The sequence below is a fragment of the Bos grunniens genome, chromosome 12, assembly GCF_055505025.1.
Source record: "Bos grunniens cultivar Pamir isolate PY7600 chromosome 12, Bosgru_T2T1.0, whole genome shotgun sequence".
Taxonomy (NCBI): domain Eukaryota; kingdom Metazoa; phylum Chordata; class Mammalia; order Artiodactyla; family Bovidae; genus Bos; species Bos grunniens.
Window position 1 is genome coordinate 13358439 of NC_141176.1, and position 20288 is coordinate 13378726.

The 20288-nt window shown below is 40.3% G+C and overlaps 1 protein-coding gene across 4 annotated transcripts in view; it reads right to left on the reverse strand.

The window, feature by feature from the left end:
- The window catches only part of EPSTI1 (epithelial stromal interaction 1), a 98050-nt gene that overhangs the window by 40779 nt on the left and 36983 nt on the right, over positions 1–20288 (reverse strand). For 2 of the 4 annotated variants that reach the window (XR_015137817.1, XM_086328847.1), the window contains exons 6-7: positions 18106–18179; positions 1288–1381 (exon numbers count right to left, since the gene is read on the reverse strand). The exons of the other annotated variants lie outside the window; for them this stretch is intronic. Coding sequence is in view for 1 of the 2 variants with exons in the window: in XM_086328847.1 (XP_086184973.1) it covers positions 1288–1381; positions 18106–18179 (168 nt within the window). In the remaining variant the exon portion in view is untranslated. The remainder of the gene's footprint in view (positions 1–1287; positions 1382–18105; positions 18180–20288) is intronic. 4 annotated transcript variants of the gene reach the window in all.

Genomic DNA, 20288 nt, shown 5'->3' on the forward strand with positions numbered 1-20288 from the left:
TGCCCTTTTCACCTCCTAAGCGTCCCTCTGACCCACACTCTCATCTCCACCCTCTCACCCACCAGTCTGCTTCAGACCTTCATCATCGGTCACTGAGTCTAATATGGAAGCCTCAGAGACCTCTCTGTTACTTCAGACCCATCTTTCACCTGGTTACCAGTGTGATCCAGCAGCCAAAATGCAAAGGTGACCTTGAAGCGTCCCTGTTTAAAACATCTCAGTACCTTCAGGACTCACAGAATGAAGTTCAAGTTCATTCAGGTCGGCAGTGGTGTTCCACCATGGGCACCAGGAGCTTCCTGTATGTGGCATCTCTGGAGCCTCAAAGCCCGGGAGATGCTTCTAGCATCTTCTGCCCAGGGTGTCAGGGGTGCTACACATCCTGCAGTACCCAAGACAGCCCACCCAATGAACCACTCCACCCAGACGGCTACAGCTGAGGAACTCTCCTCAGGGCTCCTGACTTCTCCAGGCTCCTAGCTTGCCCTTCTCAACTGCAGCTGCACAAAATTCATCCACGCTTTTCCTTGCCATTATACCTTCCTTCTTTCTTCTAATTCCTGACACCTGGAATGACTCCCTTGTGACTCATCTTTTAAGCTTCAGCTTTCCGACTGTTTCTATCCTCTACACTCACCACTCTGCTCTATACCTAGTTCTCCTCTTCACTGGACTAAGGTCCTTCTAGGCAGAAATTGTATGTGCCTGGTCCTTGTTAGTACAGTGGTGACTATCCCTGCCTGTCACGCAGGAGTCAGGGGTTTGATTCCCCAATGAGGAGGCAACATGCCCTTTTTGGAGCTTTCCCAGGCAGTGCTAGTGGTAAAGAACCTGCCTGCCAATGCAGGAGACACAAGAGATAAGGGTTTGATCCCTGAGTTGGGAATATACCCTCGAGAAGGGCATAGCAACCCACTCCAGTATTCTTGCCTGGAGAATCCCATGGACAGAGGAGCCTGGCGGGCTTCTGTCCATGGGGTCGCAAAGAGTCAGACACTACTAAGCAACTTGGCAGCATGACAGTATTTATATAAACAATCACATTTGAGCGATGGATGACTGGGTGACAGCAAAGGTTTCAGAGGCTGCTGCTCGTCCCAGGGGCCATGATGTTGGCAACAAGTGCAAGCATTGTTTTACAGCTGAGACAATAGTTGAGGTCACTTTCAGCTCAGATCATCTCTGCCTTTAGTTCCAAAATTCTGTGCTGTAGAAGTCACTCTGTGGCCCCGATCTTCATCCACTTTAAAAAGTGCCAGACGGCACCCTGCGTGATATTCCACTCACCCAAGCTGAAGGCTGTGGGTCATCACCAGCAACTGGACAGGCCCCTCTGTGTGGCAAGTCTGCCTCAAATCTTCTCAAGAACTCGGCAGTTTTGCTAGCAGGAACACAAACAGGTGTTAGCGCCTTTGTAAAAGAAGAACTATCGCTGTTCACTGTGCCTTTGGATACTCGCCTGGACCTCTATCGGGGGGTGACTAAAAGTGGCCGCGATGGAAGGTGAGTTTGTGGGCATGGTAGAGTACAACGTCAAGCAAATGCTACTGCAAGACGGCACCTCACAGTTGGGAAAATATAACACTAGGCTTGTGGAATGTGAGCCTACCGTTTCATTGTTTTCTCTTTGTGTCCTTTGACATGGAGATAAATGCCCTATCAGACTCCACAGTATGGGCCCTAATTTCCTATCTGAGCACTTGAAGCTTGACACCCAGACTTCAGTGTAGGGCTGTAGAGTGAACTTCCCTCCCCTACGACATCCCTCCCGTGGTATGGTGTCCCTCCCACCACGCTGCTGCCACGTCAGACTCGTCACCCTCCAGGGGTCTCTCTGCTAGTCATCTCACTGCCCCCGTGGCTTGGACTACCCTCAGGATACCCAGAGCCGCCAAGCCTGTCATGCTTAACCATTTACGGGTGATGGACCCCTTTGGAATTCTGAAAGCAGGAATGGGCCCTCTCCCTATACATACACACACCCCTTTGCATTTCATTTGTACCTTCCATGGAAGAAAGACATGCTGCCAGTTCTGATCTATATCTCTTTTTAGCTCTGAGAGATTGCAAAAGGCATACCAAGACATAGCCTCAGTGTTTTTAGTATTTTGTTGATTTATTTGATTGCACCAGGTCTCAGTTGCAGCATGTGGGATCTTGTAGTTGCAACACATGGAGTCTTTAGTTGCTGCATGCTAGCCTAGCTGTGGCACATGGAATCCAGTTCCCCAACCGGAGATCAAGCCCAGATCCCTGTATTGGGAGCACGAAATCTTAGCCACTGGACTACCAGGGAAGTCCCCTCAGTTTTAATAAGTTGCTTTTCCCTTAAAAATTCAAACCGTCACCCCAACTTCTCCCTCACATGTGTCAAGCATAGAATGCTGGAATGGTTTCCTAGTCCTTACTTTAACGACTGCCCCTTTCTGCCTCCCACTGATGAATTTCTATTGCTTTGTCCTTTCCCCATGTAACTGGTGGAACTTTGATCCTCTTACTTCATATTCACAATCAAACAGCTCAGCAAGGCCTGGTTTATACTGCACGAGACCCTGGCAGCCTGCTTTCCTTCTGCCTTTTCCTTCTGTCACCCCTCGGCTCCCCCCTCATATTTTAGGCCTGATGCTAAGATCCAATTTATCAAGCACTTAGGGCATGGGCATCAAAGGAGACACAAATGGTCTGGTAAGAATAAATGGTATCCAGTGAGGGTGGAAATCAAAATAAGGAATTAGAAGTTAAACAGAGATGCCAACATCACTTCAAATAATTACTTAGGTAGAACATGGCATCTGAACAAGGTCAGAATCTTCAGCTGGGAAAGGAAGAGCTGAAAGTTAAGCGACAAACATAACCCAGAGAAACACAAGGCTTCAGCAGCTGAGACGAGCAGCCTTTCCATTTGTCTAGGGTTGCTTATCTTGCCCAGAGTAGACAAGGAGACTAATGATGTCGCAGAAGCTGGAAGCTGCCCCATCGTCTGAGGCTTTATGAAGCCATCAGTCACAAGTGTAAAAAGAAGAGTGTTGCCAGAAGTTTGGCTGAGATTTCTGAATATCCTTAGCTGAGAGCAGACTATGTGAGAAAGCAGTGGAAAAGAAGCACCATGATAAGCAAGTAAGGAGCTTCAGACCAGGTACACCAGCAGCCCCGCACTGTGTTCTAAGGGATGCTTCTTACCTGCCAACACCAAGCACAGAGCTGGCTGGGTAGCTCACCAGCAGCCACGGCCTTTGTGCCCGTGATCACCGCCCCATTCATGCCACAAGATCAGAGCACAGTGCCAGGGCCACGGGACTGCCAGAGGCATACCAGTAGGGGCCTGGGAAGAATGTGGGTTACTCCCAAGTGATTAACTTTACAAACAAGACAAGTTCCAAGCTACCAGGCTAACTGGCATTTTTCTGTTATCAATAGATTGGCTGAACTGGATTGGAATCCCTGTAGGTAATTATGGTCAAATTCAATAAAAATAAAATAAAGAACCTCCTTGAGGCTCAACAGGACAAACATCTACTGGAGGGGAAGTCCAACAAAACGGAACCCTAGACTCCAGCACTGAGTCACCTTTTTATTGGGGTTCCGTCTTTGCCACCACCATGACTCTGTCACCTAATGAGGGGGGGGGGCGGTGATCTTCTCCCACGTTAGCACTTTGACCCAGGCACAGATACAGGATCCCTTCCTTTACTCTCCAGAGAACACCTGAGAATGGACCACCAATAACAGACTGGTTTTGAAGATTTAGTTAACCTTAACTCATCTCCAACTTAGGATGCTTAAGCATCCTTCCTACTTGTCCTTAGGGTGGTGCCTATGGCTTATCCTAAAAGGCCTCTTCGGGGTAACATCACCTGGACATAATTCTGTTGTAGCCAATACTTCTAAATATCCATCAAAATGAGACTTTTCCTCTAGTCATATAACCTGACCATATTTCCTAGCTTCCCATGCAGCTAAGGTTGGCCACGTGGTGGTTTTGACCAACAAAATGAGGAAGGAAGTAATGCACACCACTTCCAGGATGAACTGATAATAAGTTTCCCATGCATGAGCCTCCATACATTCCCCTCCTCCTTCTGGCTGTCTGGAATAGGGACAAGCCCTGGCACAATCCTGGAAGTCATTTGTGTATTAAAGGTGGTAGAACCACTGTTTTCGGTGTCGGAATATCTGCGGGGAGGGGGCCTCTTCTCATACCTGTTCACCCATATCTTACGTGAAGAAAAAATAGGGCTCAAATAATTATTTTATTTTGAGGTTTGTTGATTACAGCAATTAGCCAACCCTACTAATACAACATAATATACACAAGAGAATCACCTCTCAGTTTAGGTTATCAGTTTCACAGGACATGAGGAGAGGCCAAGAAGGGCTGAGGAACAGTAGAAAAAGTAGAATTCTCAAGGGTTAAGCTCGGCATCTTAGTTATTTCGGAACCTTAGGGGAGGAGTAGGTGAGAAAGGGGAGGAAACCACCTGTCCTTAAGGCTGTCCGGGCGTCTGGTCTAGCAGCTGCCTAGGCCCACAGTATAAAAATAAACAGGCACTTATCTCAGTACCACTAAGATTTGTCTAGTTTGAGGACAAGTGGGGGTTTGAAAGGAGAAACTGGAGGGCGAGAAAGTCAGGGAAGGAGAGGGATATGGCTGGTTATAATGTAAGATGATGGAATATTAATGTTAATGGCAATTCATCAATCAAAAAGTTTTTGACCTTTTTGAAAGGATAAAATATATGGGAAAGATCACAGAGAGTGAAATGAGTATGTGTTGGCTCATTTAAATAGGCCAGAAAGGCAAAGATAATTCCTATAAGGCTTTAAAAAATAAAATTGTTAGAAAAGACAACCAGCATCTCTAATGTTCAAGGAAGAATCAGTTTATATTAAAAAAAAACTTATATAGTGAAAATGAGTATACTACCCAAAGCAATCTAAAGATTCAATGCAATCCCTATCAAGCTACCAACGGTGTTTTTCACAGAGCTAGAACAAATAATTTCACAATTTGTATGGAAATGCAAAAAACCTCGAATAGCCAAAGCATCTTGAGAAAGAAGAATGGAACTGGAGGAATCAACCTGCCCGACTTCAGGCTCTACTACAAAGCCACAGTCATCAAGACAGTATGGTACTGGCACAAAGACAGAAATATAGATCAATGGAACAAAATAGAAAGCCCAGAGATAAACCCACGCACCTACGGACACCTTATCTTTGACAAAGGAGGCAAGAATATACAATCGATTAAAGACAATCTCTTTAACAAGTGGTGCTGGGAAAACTGGTCAACCACCTGTAAAAGAATGAAACTAGACCACTTTCTAACACCTTACACAAAAATAAACTCAAAATGGATTAAAGATCTAAATGTAAGACCAGAAACTATAAAACTCCTAGAGGAGAACATAGGCAAAACACTCTCTGACATACATCACAGCAAGATCCTCTATGACCCACCTCCCAGAATATTGGAAATAAAAGCAAAAATAAACAAATGGGACCTAATTAAACTTAAAAGCTTCTGCACAACAAAGGAAACTATAAGCAAGGTGAAAAGACAGCATTCAGAATGGGAGAAAATAATAGCAAATGAAGCAACTGACAAACAACTAATCTCAAAAATATACAAGCAACTCCTGCAGCTCAATTCCAGAAAAATAAACGACCCAATCAAAAAATGGACCAAAGAACTAAATAGACATTTCTCCAAAGAAGACATACAGATGGCTCACAAACACATGAAAAGATGCTCAACATCACTCATTATCAGGGAAATGCAAATCAAAACCACTATGAGGTACCATTTCACGCCAGTCAGAATGGCTGTGATCCAAAAGTCTACAAGCAATAAATGCTGGAGAGGGTGTGGAGAAAAGGGAACTCTCTTACACTGTTGGTGGGAATGCAAACCAGTACAGCCACTATGGAGAACAGTGTGGAGATTCCTTAAAAAACTGGAAATAGAACTGCCTTATGACCCAGCAATCCCACTGCTGGGCATACACACCGAGGAAACCAGATTGAAAGAGACACGTGTACCCCATTGTTCATTGCAGCACTGTTTATAATAGCCAGGACATGGAAGCAACCTAGATATCCATCAGCAGACAAATGGATAAGAAAGCTGTGGTACATATACACAATGGAGTATTACTCAGCCATTAAAAATAATACATTTGAATCCATTCTAATGAGGTGGATGAAACTAGAGCCTATTATACAGAGTGAAGTAAGCCAGAAAGAAAAACACCAATACAGTATACTAACGCATATATATGGAATTTAGAAAGATAGTAACGATAACCCTGTATGCGAGACAGCAAAAGAGACACAGATGTATAGAACAGTCTTTTGGACTCTGTGGGAGAGGGAAAGGGTGGGATGATTTGGGAGAATAGCATTGTATAATATCATATATGCAACGAATCACCAGTCCAGGCTCGATGCAGGATACAGGATGCTTGGGGCTGGTGCACTGAGACGAACCAGAGGGATAGTGTGGGGAGATAGTATGGAGGGGGGTTCAGGATTGGGAACATGTGTATACCTGTGGCAGATTCATATTGATGTATGGCAAAACCAATACAATATTGTAAAGTAATTAGCCTCCAATTAAAATAAATAAATTTATATTAAAAAAAAACTTATAATAGTTACCAAAGGGAAGGGGGTGGGGGGATAACTTGGGAGTATGGGATCAACAGATGCACAGTACCATATATAAAAAAAGGTAAACAACAAGGATTTTTTAAAAAACCAATCAGTTTAAAAACATTCACTGTGATCTGTAAGAGCTCATGAGTCAGGTGCCCGCCAGCCATTGCACCCCAGGGTTACAAGGTGTGCCACGCACCTTCCTCTGCCTGGTTGCCCACATCCGATGCTGAACCATGACAGATAAGAAGGTGCTAATAAAAATGTTAGAGGACCCATTTTAACCCTCAAGAGTCATAATTAAGAAGGCACGCTCCCTGAAAAAAGAGCAGTGACAAATCTCTCTTTTTGCCTTGCAGGGTGGATGGAGTAGTTTTTCCTTCTCTCATCACCTAGTCAGTTGACACACAAACTCCAGTAGCTGCAGAGCACAGACAGTGAGGTAAACGAGTGAAGGGTGCCTAGACAGAGGGTGGCCAAAGGAGCACCGCTCGGTAATACAGTACACATACCAAGAACTTGCTAACCTAGTACAGTGCTTGACACGCGCCAGGCGCGTAATGGTAAGTGTGTTAGTCGCTCAGTCGTGTCCAGCTCTTTGTGACCCCATGGACTAGCTCACAAAACTCCCCTGTCCATGGAATTCTCCAGGCAAGAATCCTGGAGTGGGCGGCCATTCCCTTCTCCAGGGGAGCTTCCCAACCAGGAATCGAATCCAGTCTCCTGCACTGCAGACAAATTCTTTACCATCTGAGCCACCAGGGAAGCCGTACATACTGGTACAAACTTCCCCACCAGGGAAGCTCATACACACCAGGTACAGTACAAACTGTTGAATATATGAAAGCACATTTCCTGTGAGATACTATCGATGCATTAGAATAAAAATTTTATCTGTGTTTCTCAAATATTTTTTAGTTTATATTTCTTCTCTTTGGACTATTTGTTTCAATCGCTTTGCCAGTTTTTCTGGAGTTGCCTTTTTTCTTATTAATTTGTAAGAGTTCTTTGTGAAACTAAGCCTTTATTATTTTTGAAGCAAATAGTTTCTCCTAGACCACCACTTACTTGTGACACAGTTCACTATGTCATCTAGCATAAGTGTTTCCTGTAGTCAAATCTGTATTTTTTTTCTTATGGATTCTAAGTTGTACACATAGCATAGGAAGGCATTTCTACCACAAAATTTTAAAAGCATCGTTCATTACTTTCTGTGTTGAATTAATACAATTTGTCAAATTATCTGTTCTTTTGATGCTGATTTGAAAAAAAATACTTGTATCAACAGCTAAAGTACCCTGATGCTGGGAAAGATTGAGGGTAGAAGGAGAAGGGGATGACAGAGGATGAGATGGTTAGATGGCATCACCAACTCAATGGACATGAGTTTGAGCAAACTTCAGGAAATAATGAAGGAAGGGGAAGCCTGGGATGCTGCAGTCCATGGGGTCACAAAGAGTCGGACACGACTAAGAGAATGGTAGACTCTCTTCCATTCACTATTAATTGCGATGCCAATAACACTTTTTTATTATTACCATACCTATGTTGTATATGATTCATGTCACCAGCTTCTTCTCCCTTTTCCCTTCAATTTTTCAAGTTTGTCTATTTTTTAAATATTTTTCTCTTTAAAATTGGTTTATCATATTTCATAAAAGGTCCTGTTTAATTTATATATGAAGAAGAGTAGAATTATCTTTACAATGGTGATTTTTTCCTCTTATAGTAAATAGATATTCTATATTTATTTTCATCTTATTTTAGGTATTTTCTTTTATATATAAAAGTCTATTAGACTTACATTCACCTGTTTTACAATGTCAATAGATATTATAAATGAAATTTTTCTTTTAATTATATTTTACAGTGGACTTTTGATGGTGTGTCTGATGATGTGAAGACAGAAGTATTTGCATATTGATTTTAGATTCATTCATGATAGCCAAACTGATTAGTTCTAACAGTTTTTTAGTTAAGTCCCTTGAGAGGTTTTAGATAAACAGAGTCACTTATCTCTTCCTTTCCAATATTTAAGTTCTTTCTTTGTTAGAAATAAATTCTAATTTCCTATCTAAAAATCCGTATCAGTTGTAAATAGCAAATACTCTTGTCATCCTGTTCCTGACTTTACTGAAAAAGTTGCCTTCTTTTTCTGTTTTCAAACCAGCTGGGCCTACTGTCTTTTTTAAGATGAGATCAAACAACATTTTCTCTTCCATTTAGAGTTTTTATTCTATTCAGGTTTCAAGTCTAATGGCATACTCTTTCCTAGGAAATAAATTAGGAAATCTGAGTTAAACAAATTAACAGAAGCAGGACATAGTATTTCTCTTCTAGAATTGTGGTTATACTTCCTTTCTTATCCTTGGCGTTCTTCCTTATTCCTTACTCAGACAAGTCAAAAGTTTATCCATTTTATCAGAGTTTTACAAAAAACTTAGGCTTTGGTTTATCGATGATAAATTATTCTATTCAACTTCATCACTTCTCTCCCTTTATTTATTCCTTCTTTCTGGGTTTTTTTTTTTTTTTTGGCATTTATTTTATGTGCTTTGTTATTTTATTTCCATTTTTCTAAAAGCTTTTAAACCTCTACATTTTCGAAATAATTTTATAGTCACATTCCATAGATTTTTTTTCATTTTCTTCATTATTTTATTTGATGTGTAGTTAAAACAGATCAGTGTGAATTTAGAATTTAAAAAATCAGATTGCCACTCTCAATCTGCAGTTTAACATTGAAAAATAAGTTTCGATTCTTCCCCTACCTTTGAATCAAATAAAAGATGCAGAATACTTTAAACTTTATATTCTCTTATCCTAAAGTAATTTGTAATTACTTTACAATTCAGTTTTGGTTTCAAAATTTTTTATCCTAATAGTCTCCCCCATCCTCCCAGGAAACCTGAATCTTTATTTTTTAATTGAATAATAATTAACACATAATATTAGTTTCAGGTATAGTGACTTTGATATTTTTATACATTATGAAATGGTCACCACAATAAATCCAATATGGTGACAGACGGTGACCTAACATTTAAAAAGGTAATTAGAAAAAATTTTAAGTGGATAGACTTTAAAATTTCTTATTGCTTAATTTCTAATTTTATTACATTTTGTCCCCTTAGGAATGGTGACTTTATAGATTTGGGGAGTATTTGGGGAATTTACTGAGAGTCTTTGAGTCATTTTGTTGCTTAGTCACTTCAGTTGTGTTTGACTCTTTGTGACTCCATGGACTGTAGCCAGCCAGGTTCCTCTGTCCATGGATTTTTCCAGGCAAGAATACTGGAGTGGGTTGATATTTCCTATTCCAGGGCTTTGAGTCATGGCTAATGGTGATTAACTCATATTTTTAAAGAATAGGTATTTTCATAAACTAGGCACAATACTTTGTAACTATGTCTGTATAATCATGCCAAGTCATGTTATTCATATATCCTCCATGCCTTATGAAATTTTTTTGGCTCACATGATGACATATTAATTTTTATGGAGAATTAGTTAAATAAAAGGAAAATTTGACACATCCATCATCTACATACAGACCTCAGCAGTTTCTGCTTCATATATTTCACATCTCTATTGGTATTTATAGTTCATATTATCTTTTGGATTACATATTTTATCTGCATAAAATATCTTTTATCCTATTGAATGCTTTCATCTTGAATTCAGTTGTGTCTCAATATTGCTACATTTGCCTTTTTTTATCAGCATTTATGGATATATGTTCTGTGCTTTTATTTTCTGTTGTCGTAGGTATCTCTAATAGTAACATACAGCTAGATTTTTGCCTTTTTTTTTTTTCAATCTGAAAGGTTTTTTAATAAGGAAATTTAGCCTATATAACCTTTTGCCAAAGAATTGATGCTTTTGAACTGAGATGTTGAAGAAGACTCTTGAGAGTCCCTTGGACTCCAAGGAGATCCAACCAGTCCATCCTAAAGGAAATCAGTCCTGAATGTTCATTAGAAGGACTGATGCTGAAGCTGAAACTCCAATAGTTTTGCTACCTGATGCAAAGAACTGACTCATTTGAAAAAACTCTAATGCTAGGAAAGATTAAAGGAGGGAGGAGAAGGGAACAACAGAGGATGAGATGGTTGGATGGCATCACTGACTCAATGGATATGAATCTGGGTAAACTCTGGGAGTTGGTGACGGACAGGGAGGCCTGGCGTGCTGCAGTCCATGGGGTCGCCAAGAGCTGGACACGACTGAGCAACTGAACTGAACTGAACCTTTTACTGTGACTACTCCCTTGTTGCTTATAAAACTTCCACACCCTTTTCTGCCTTTTGTTGTAATTATCAATTTTTCATTTGACTTTTTTATGTTTTTGTTATATATCCTACTTAAACATATAATACAATTAAATATATAATAACATAATTACTCATTTTTTCCATCAATATCTGGAATTCATTAGCATTCACTCATACAAAAAATAATACTTGTTTTACTTCCTAACCTTCTCTCTTCCATCCATATGCCTCTTCTAGCACTGAAGCCCTCCATGATTTTAATTTGATCCCATTGATTCTTAATAATGAAAAAGAAAAAAGTTAATCATGTATTTGACTATAAATGTCATTGTTTTCTTTATTCACAATGGTTCTGATATCTCTTCCTCTCTCTAGGACTCCTTATCTGTTTGACCAGAGTTCATTTTGTGGTGACATTTTAAAGTAAATATCTTAGAATTCACACGGAAGTGACAAATTGGCTAGCTATGCAGGTAGCTTGTGGTGCATATCCCACCAGGCATAGTATATTTACCGGGAGCTCTTTCAGGCCCTGGGGCCTTCTTAGTGAATCTCTTGTCTAGAAGTTCTTCGGCTCCACCCTTGCAGGTAAAGGCGAGAGTTCGCTGCTCTCTCTCTTCTTCCTCTGCTGTCCTTGTTTGCCGTTCCTTTATACTCCACCTTCTCCCTCCAAGTACTATGTCTGATTTCTTACGTGATTTATATTGATTAATCTTCTTTTGATTTAGCAAATATTAGCCCCACCCCATGCCGCATATGAGGAAACCAAGGCTCGAAGAGGTTAAACAGGAATTTCCTGTTAATACAGTAGTTAAGACTTGGCGCTTCCACTGAAAGGGGACGGGATTCAATCTCTCATTGCAGAACTAAGATTCCCACATGCCTTGCAGCCAAAAAAAAAATAAAGCAGAGAGATTAAAAATGTTAGGAGACAAGTTAAATTTTGAGACCAGGCAGGCAGTCTGGTCCCTGGTATATCTGTGTCCTGCTATACCCTCCCAAGGGCGGAGCACTGATGGTATGATGTTCCAGTGATGAGACAGTTTAAGTGAAACCATTTTGTAAGTAAGTGGCCAGTCAACTTTTTATTTTTTACCAATTATTAATCATATCCTAAGAAAGGCAGAAGCTGTTCCTGACATCCAGGAGCTGGCCTGGCACTCATAGCTAAACCTTGGTCTTCTCCTATTGAAAGTAATTTCATACAACATCAGTCTCAGAGGAGGTCACTTTATGGCTTATGAAAAAATAAGACCACTCCATGACATGGCTGAACAAAGAAAAATGTATGAACCTTGTCTAAACTACAAAAATGACTATTAAACTAAACCCCCAGTATTTTGGCAAATGATAGAGACTGCTGCTTATTAATCAATTACAGTATTAGTCTCACTCTGATCTTGCCTCCTTTTAAATAACATATCTGATACCTACTTTGCTACACCCCTGAAATTAACACAACATTGTTAATCAACTGTACTCCAATATAAAATAAAAAGTTTTTAAAAAGATACTTGATACCTAATCACTATTACTCCTGCTTGCTGATAACAGCCAACCCAGAAAAAAGCCCTGTCTTCTCAAACCCTCTCCCACATCACCCGACACAGGCCCAAATCCTATCAGGCTTTTTGGTATCTATAAGTTCACTTCATTAGCATAAGACAGAAAGTTATGAATAGGATGACTTTTGGTTCACCTTACTTGGATTATAAAATGTGAGGTTGGATGTAAGCCTACCATATGGATAAGGGATCAATTTGGCCCTTAAGTGTCTTTTGGAAGCTCCCATGAAGGGCATTAGAAGTTTTGTGAGCATATTAGAAGACAAACTTGGAACCTAAGTATGCATATTCAGCAGACCTGCCTGGATCCCTGGCTCTCAGAAACTAAAACAGATGAAGATGTGCCTCCTAGGAGCTAATCACACTATCATTCAAATGGAAGTAAAAGAGATGCATAGCTCCAATGGCGGGAATGAAGAAAACTTCCCAACATTACCATCGGCAGGTGGAGTGAATGGTGATGCTTGGCAATGGGAAAAGAAGGTCCTATTTGGGAATGAGCTTGGTTCCAAACGCTTTTTCAACCAAGGTTTTAAGAACTGAGCCCTGGACTTCCCTGGTGGTCCAGTGGTTGAGAATCCACCTGCCAATGCAGGGAACATGGTTCAATCCCTAGTCTGGGAAGACGCCACATGCTGTGGAGCAACTGAGCCAGTGTGCCCCAGCTACTGAGCCTGTGCTCTAGAGCCCCAGGGCACCGCAGCTACTGAAGCCTGCAGGCCCGAGGGCCCGTGCCCCACAATAAGAGAAGCCACCACAAGGAGAAACCTGCTCACGGCAACTGGAAAGTCAGCACACAGCAGTGAAGACCCAGTGCAGCCAAAAATAAATAAACAAATTAATTTAAAAAAAAAGGAACCGAGCCCCTTCTCCCCTAGAAATATTGAGTCCACCCAGGAGAGTTCACAAAAGCCCAGGTACCCTACAGTAAGCTTAACTGTGGAATTAATCCCATGTGAGACCTGGAGGAGGATGTCATTCATGTGTGAGGAAAATCAGAGAAAGCAGACATAATTCCTCGGTTTTTCTTTTGCCTCCCGCAGGCAAAATTTAGATCTTCCTAGGAAGAATCAGAAGTCAATTTTGTCCAAGTCTTTATCTCTGAACTGACCAACAGTCTTCTCCACAGCATCCCCGCCCAATGCCATGGAGCTACGGTACTTATCACCCACCCCTAGCCAGATGTTCCTGACCACACCTCTCAAATGCTCATTTTCCCTAGCCCCCCAAATTTCAGGACCAAGATTGGTCTGCATCGTTCACTGCGTCTGTGACTTTGGGGGCAGACTCTAATTTCACAGTGGAGAGTCAGTTCTAGGATTCTTAAGCACTAAAGTGAAGGGTAGAATTTAAATTACACAATCCCTCCACCTAAAATAAAGATGATATATCTCTAATAGGATTGATCTAAAAATTAAATGAAAAATGTATATAGTATGCCTCATATGGCTGAAATACCCTAAGTTCTCAATAGTAGAGCAGCTCATTACTTTGAAATAGCATTTAAAAGAGCCACGCACTTTCTATATTTTTAAAACCATACAAATGTATAATCTATTATATTAAATGATTATTAGATAGGAATTAAAATTATAAATGCTTAAAACACACACAATTCTCATTTTTCCAGCAAATCCGTACGAGAGCACTGTTTTTCCTAACACCTGCACCCAAAATCCATCTGATTGCCCCATTCATACCTTACCCTAGCCCCCATAACTCGTTATATAGTCTCCAAATTCAAACCTGTCTTGACATCCATCCAAAAGCCACATGGTTAGAAAGATGACTGTGACTCAAAATAAATTACCATTTAAATTAAAAATGCTGAAATTTGAAAAAATCTAAAAAACAACGTCCTTTCTTTGATTATAACAATACACACACACAGGTTTATTAACTGTTACTTCAGATCCTTAAATCTACCAGTACTATTGACTCATAAAAAAAAAATCCTGAAAAATCACATTTCACCCTTTATAAGCAGTAAAGAATGACAGAGTAAAATAATGCTGAAAACTATGCCAAGGTTAGAAGCCTATTTCTACCCTTCACTTTCATGCTCAAGAATCCTAGAACTAACTCTCTACCATGAAATTTGAGTCTGTCCCCAGCCAGAACAGCAGACTTAATGCACCATTAATCTGGTCTGTTCTCAGCCGCCAACTGAAATAGTCACAGTCGTTCGATTGTTAAGGAAAAGGCAGTACTGCAGGAGTACATTCCAGAGGTCCTTTCATAAAAGCTATCCCGTGTGCTCCATCTGCATGTGCAATCTGCTTGTGTATTTCAGCCAGCTTGCACGGGCAGATTAATGTGTACAATTAGAAAGCAACCTCACAGGCATTCAATAAACTGCCTTCATTATTACACTCAGGAGAGTCCCTTTAGATGTCAATAAAAGCCTAGTTTTCTGCCTGTTAGCTAAATAATTGACAACACTAAAAATAATCAGAAGCAAATGAACAAGCCTGGAACAAGGTGGTAAGAAAGAGCACATTAAGATTCCCATGGTGGTGCCCCAGGATACTATCAGGAGCTTTTTCTCCAGCAACTTGGAGTTACAGTCTGCTCAAGTCTGTGGTTGCCCTTTTCTACAGAAAACAAAGCAAAGACCACCACTCCCAGTCTGATATTTGAATCACACATATCATGGCATCGAAAATATTTCTTATTTGTGTTTCTATTTTGTGATCCTTCATTTGAACACCTTCAGAAGAATCTAACTTTGGGGTAAGAAGACGGAATAGGGAACAGCCTGGTTGGTCTAGTGAAAACTTTGTGCTGTTAAAATTCTGACAGCTCAGGGGAGGCTTCCCTGGTGGTCCAGTGGCTAAGACTCCATGCTCCCAGTGCAGGGGGCCCAGGTTTGATCTCTCGTCAGGAAATGAAGATCCCACATGCTGCAACTAAAGACCTTGCGTGCCACCACGGAGGTCAAAAATCCTCTGTGCTGTAACGAAGACCTGGTGCGGCTAAATAAATATTAAAAAAAAAAAAAAATTCTAACAGCTCTCCTATTCAGTCTCTCCACCATAAATTGAGTCTAAGAAAATATGATAAAGGCTTGTTATACAGAGGATCCATCTTTTCCAGGAAGTTTCTTTCATATTTCTAGCTATATAATGGTCATTCATTTCATTAGCTACTAGTCTTTTAATTTCGAAAGCACTTCAAAACAAAATATACTTAAAACACACACACATATACTTCTTCTTGTGTTTCTCAATAGGCTTTAAAAATCAATTTGAGATACTTCTCATTTTCAGCCAGCTTCTCTTTTTCCTGGTTAACTGGGACTTTTACGATAAGCAGAAGAAAGCAGGAGTGAAATGTGCATGAAATTGAATTCAGCTCCACTGATAGTGTGTGAGGTGGCTGAGGGTAGAATTCTTTTTTCTTTACAGAAAAAGGATGATCTCTAATATTTAGTAAAACACAAACTCAAGAAGCTGGAGGACTAGGAAACATAAAAAAGGTTTAATGACACAATCTCCCACATCCTCTAAAACTCTAAGAATCTCTTATCCTTCACATTATCATGTTAAAACTTCACAGAGGATAAGCTTGTTTTCCTAGTCCTGTACCTAAGATTCCGCACAGTGAGAAGGTCTTCCCTTTTCCAGTGTAAAAGGAGGATGCCACAGGATAAATATATTATGTATTACAATACTAAAATACTTTCTTATTGTCTCCAGGCAACATGCCCCCATGGAATCACTATATCTCCTTCAACTCCTACTGATTAGCCAAGAAATCAACTCTCATCCATTATCTACCAAAGAAGGCAGAGGCAACAATACATTCGGAGAAGGCTATGGCACCCCACTCCAGTACTCTTGCCTGGAAAATCCCATGGACGGAGGAGCCTGGTAGGCTGCAGTCCATGGGGTCGCTAGGAGTCGGACACGACTGAGCAACTTCCCTTTCACTTTTCACTTTCATGCACTGAAGAAGGAAATGGCAACCCACTCCAGTGTTCTTGCCTGGAGAATCCCAGGGATGGGGGAGCCTAGTGGGCTGCCGTCTATGGGGTCGCACAGAGTCGGACACGACTGAAGCGACTTAGCAGCAGCAGCAGCATTGCCTGTCTCCCTCAATCTCTAGGACGGTCAACTTCTCCTGGTGTTTAGCTTCACACCAGCTTTCTTACCCCGTGCCTGCCTTAAAACGAAAGTGGGGAAAGATAACACCATTCATTAGCACTTCCACCCAACCCCTTTCCATCTCCCACTTTTTACCTGGCCTGGGTAGCAGAGACAAAGTGCCCCATTTGAAAAGGGGCAAAGTGAAATATTGAGAAACATATTTTGCATTCTGACCTGAGTCTTAAAGCAAGGAGTTAGGGCTTACAACAGAGGCAAGAAAATTTCAGTGGAATGAGAAAACCAGAGAGGGCTGTACCTAGAAGAGGAATACACTTTAGGGTGTCACATATGCTCACACCAACATGCGAATAAGCTTAAATTCTGCAAATGAGGTATAACAATGGGAATAGATAAGAGGAAGCAGTCAGAACAATCCATCTGAAAGTGGGAGGCCAATGTCTAGCTCTGGTGCAACCAAAAATCTCTATACTGCTAAGTCACGTAAGTTGTGTCCAACTCCTAGCGACCCCATGGACTGCAGCCTACCAGGCTCCTCCATCCATGGGATTTGCCAGGCAAGAGTACTGGAGTGGGTTGCCATTGCCTTCTCCCAATCTCTATACAGTCTCTACAAAATGAGTTTTCTGATTCCATGCAACAAGAACCTCTTTCTGTACGAAGTTACTTATCAAGTCCCCATAAAATGAAATCACTTGTATACCATTTATATATTTTATTTAATCCTTACAAATGGCTGATGGTATATTACCAACCCTATGAGGGAAAAAAAACCAAAAAACAAAAAAACTACTGAGTTTCCAAGAGGTTTAGTAGTTTGTCCAATGTCACAGCTGGAGAATGGAGCTAGGATTTTGAACCCAGATCTGCTTGGTTTTAATTCCGCAATATTTGGTATTAATCTAGGGACAGAAATACGGTTCTTCAATTTTGTCTATTCTTTAAGGCGGTGTTACTTAGAGCTGGGACACAAACTTATAAAGCATGTTGTGGTTGCCCTATACACGTTAGCTGCTGTGATTCCCAAGTCACACTGGAAAAAGTACCTTGATGCACGACCATCAATTGGAGCTTTGCTGATAACTGTGAAATTATTTCTCAAATCTTGTTTATAAAAATGTAAGTCCTCAGTCCATTAGCTAAATCCCTAGTTAGATTCTGCTTGGGTACTTCTTTTCAAACAGTGTCTTGCTTATATTGGTGTTTCAGAAGTCTTCATAATCAAAACTAACCTGGATTACCAAAAAATCAAGCCCTCCAAGTTATTTAGAATATGGAATTTCTCAAATTTAGCAGTATTCATTCTAATCTGTTGACTACAAACCACAACTTTGGTGAGTACAGATGTCTCCAAACTTAGAACCTTACTTTTAGAGTTCAATTACATAATTAATAGCCAAGAATTCATTACCAGATATTTTAAATGGTTACCATCACCTGGAATTTAAAAGCACAATGAACAATATCTCTGTAAAAGGTACAAAGTTCTGAAAACAAACTTACTATTGCTGATACTCTCTAAAAGTTTCTCTTCTGAGGTTTTCTTGAAGTCTTTTTTTCTCCTCTAATTTGTTGCTCTGAAATTGCAAGTAACAAAATATTATCTTTTAAGGAAGCTTTAGGTGAAAATGTGGGCTTAAAACTCAACATTCAGAAAACTAAGATCATGGCATCTGGTCCCATCACTTCATGGCAAATAGATGGGAAAACAATAGAAACTGTGAGAGACTTTATGTTTTGGGCTCCAAAATCACTGCAGATGGTGACTGCAGCCATGAAATTAAAAGACGCGTGCTCCTTGGAAGAAAAGTTATGACCAACCTAGACAGCATATTAAAAAGCAGAGACATTGCTATGTCAAAGCTATGGTTTTTCCAGTGGTCATGTATGGATGTGAGAGTTGGACTATAAAGAAAGCTGAGCACCAAAGAATTGATGCTTTTGAACTGTGGTGTTGGAGAAGACTCTTGAGAGTCCCTTGGACATCAAGGAGATCCAACCAGTCCATCCTAAAGGAGATCAGTCCTGAATATTCATTGCAAGGACTGATGCTGAAGCTGAAACTCCAATACTTTGACCACCTGATGTGAAGAACTGACTCGTTTGAAAAGACCCTGATGCTGGGAAAGATTGAAGGTAGGAGGAGAAGGGGATAACAGAGGATGAGATGGTTGGATGGCATCACTGACTCGATGGACATGAGTTTGAGCGAACTCTGGGAGTTGGTGATGGACAGGGAGGCCTGGTGCTGCGATCCATGGGGTCGCAAAGAGTCAGACATGACTGAACGACTGAACTGAACTGAACTAAGCAGAATCATGATGTTAAAATTACCCAAGGTCCAAAATCTTTAGGTTCAGGTGGCCTCCATAATCCATTATGGTACATAGCAGGGCAGCAAAGATAATACCCTCTCACAACTCTTGGGCCCTACACTGAAAGCCAGAAGCCCCGAGTTCCTTCCATGGTCCCCCTCTCCCAGATTGATGGGTATAATCACAAAAATCAGTATTTCATATTTTTAATCTTAGTTCAGATGATAGCAATATTTAATTTAATCTTAGTTCAGATGATAGCAATATTTCTATCTTAAGCAATGTCTTCAGAATGTTCTAGGGAAAACATAAAATTTCCATACCAATCATGTTAAATGAAAATGATGATAAATGGTTTAATAGTTGATATAAATATATATATGTATATGATTTAATCATATATATGTATATGATTAAATAGTTTATACTACATATATATATATATATATATATCACTCTATATCCTGATAAAGCATTCAGGAAACAATTTTCAATAAGCCAATTCAGTTCCCTTCTGACTTAGAATCAGACACTTAAAGCTGTTGAGAGACAGAACAGCAAATGTCCAAAATAAGCTATTGCGTAAATACTCTTCTCCTTTTTTTTAATTAGTTGCTTGGAGAGTCTAAAGAATTTCACATTTGATATTACTGTCACCATGGCTCTGACATATTTTAATCCGACTTAATAACCCAGAAAACTTGCTTTTTTTTTTTTTAACTATGATACAACTGTCAGTTTTTAAATTTGCATATGAAAAACAAGTAGACTTCCTAGACAGCAAATTTAATGGGGAGCTGAGACAAGTTCCACAACACAGGAGAGATTTGAAGTTTTAATGTCAAGCATCTTTTATTTGATTTAATTTTAAAAAAATGGACTTGTCCACTGGGACGACCTGTGAAAAAGGAAAATGGAAATCATCACTTCCAAACTCTAACATAAGTTTAGTTCCATTTTCCAAAGAGGGAAAAAATTGTTCATTTCTGTGGAAGCCTTCATTCACACAGAACTATTTACTTATCCCATCTTGAAAGGTAAAATGGATGATTTCGGTTTCAGGAAAAAAAAAATAATAATAGGGAAAATTTACTACAATCCGAAAGCATCAATTAGGCAATGGGGTTATTAATGAAACAAGGCAATGGGGTTATTAATGAAACAGTTCTAGGAAGCAAACTGAATAAACATGATCTCAATCTAGAAAAAAAAATCCTGACTCATGAGACCAAAAGTGGTCAGTTTTGATGAGCTCCCCACATCTCGGTGGGGAAGAAAGGGGGGCCAAGAGTTAAAAGGCAGCAAGCAAGCAGCAGGTAGGTACTGATCAAACCAGAACTAGGAATGCTCCCGAGAGAACAGTGAGAAAGC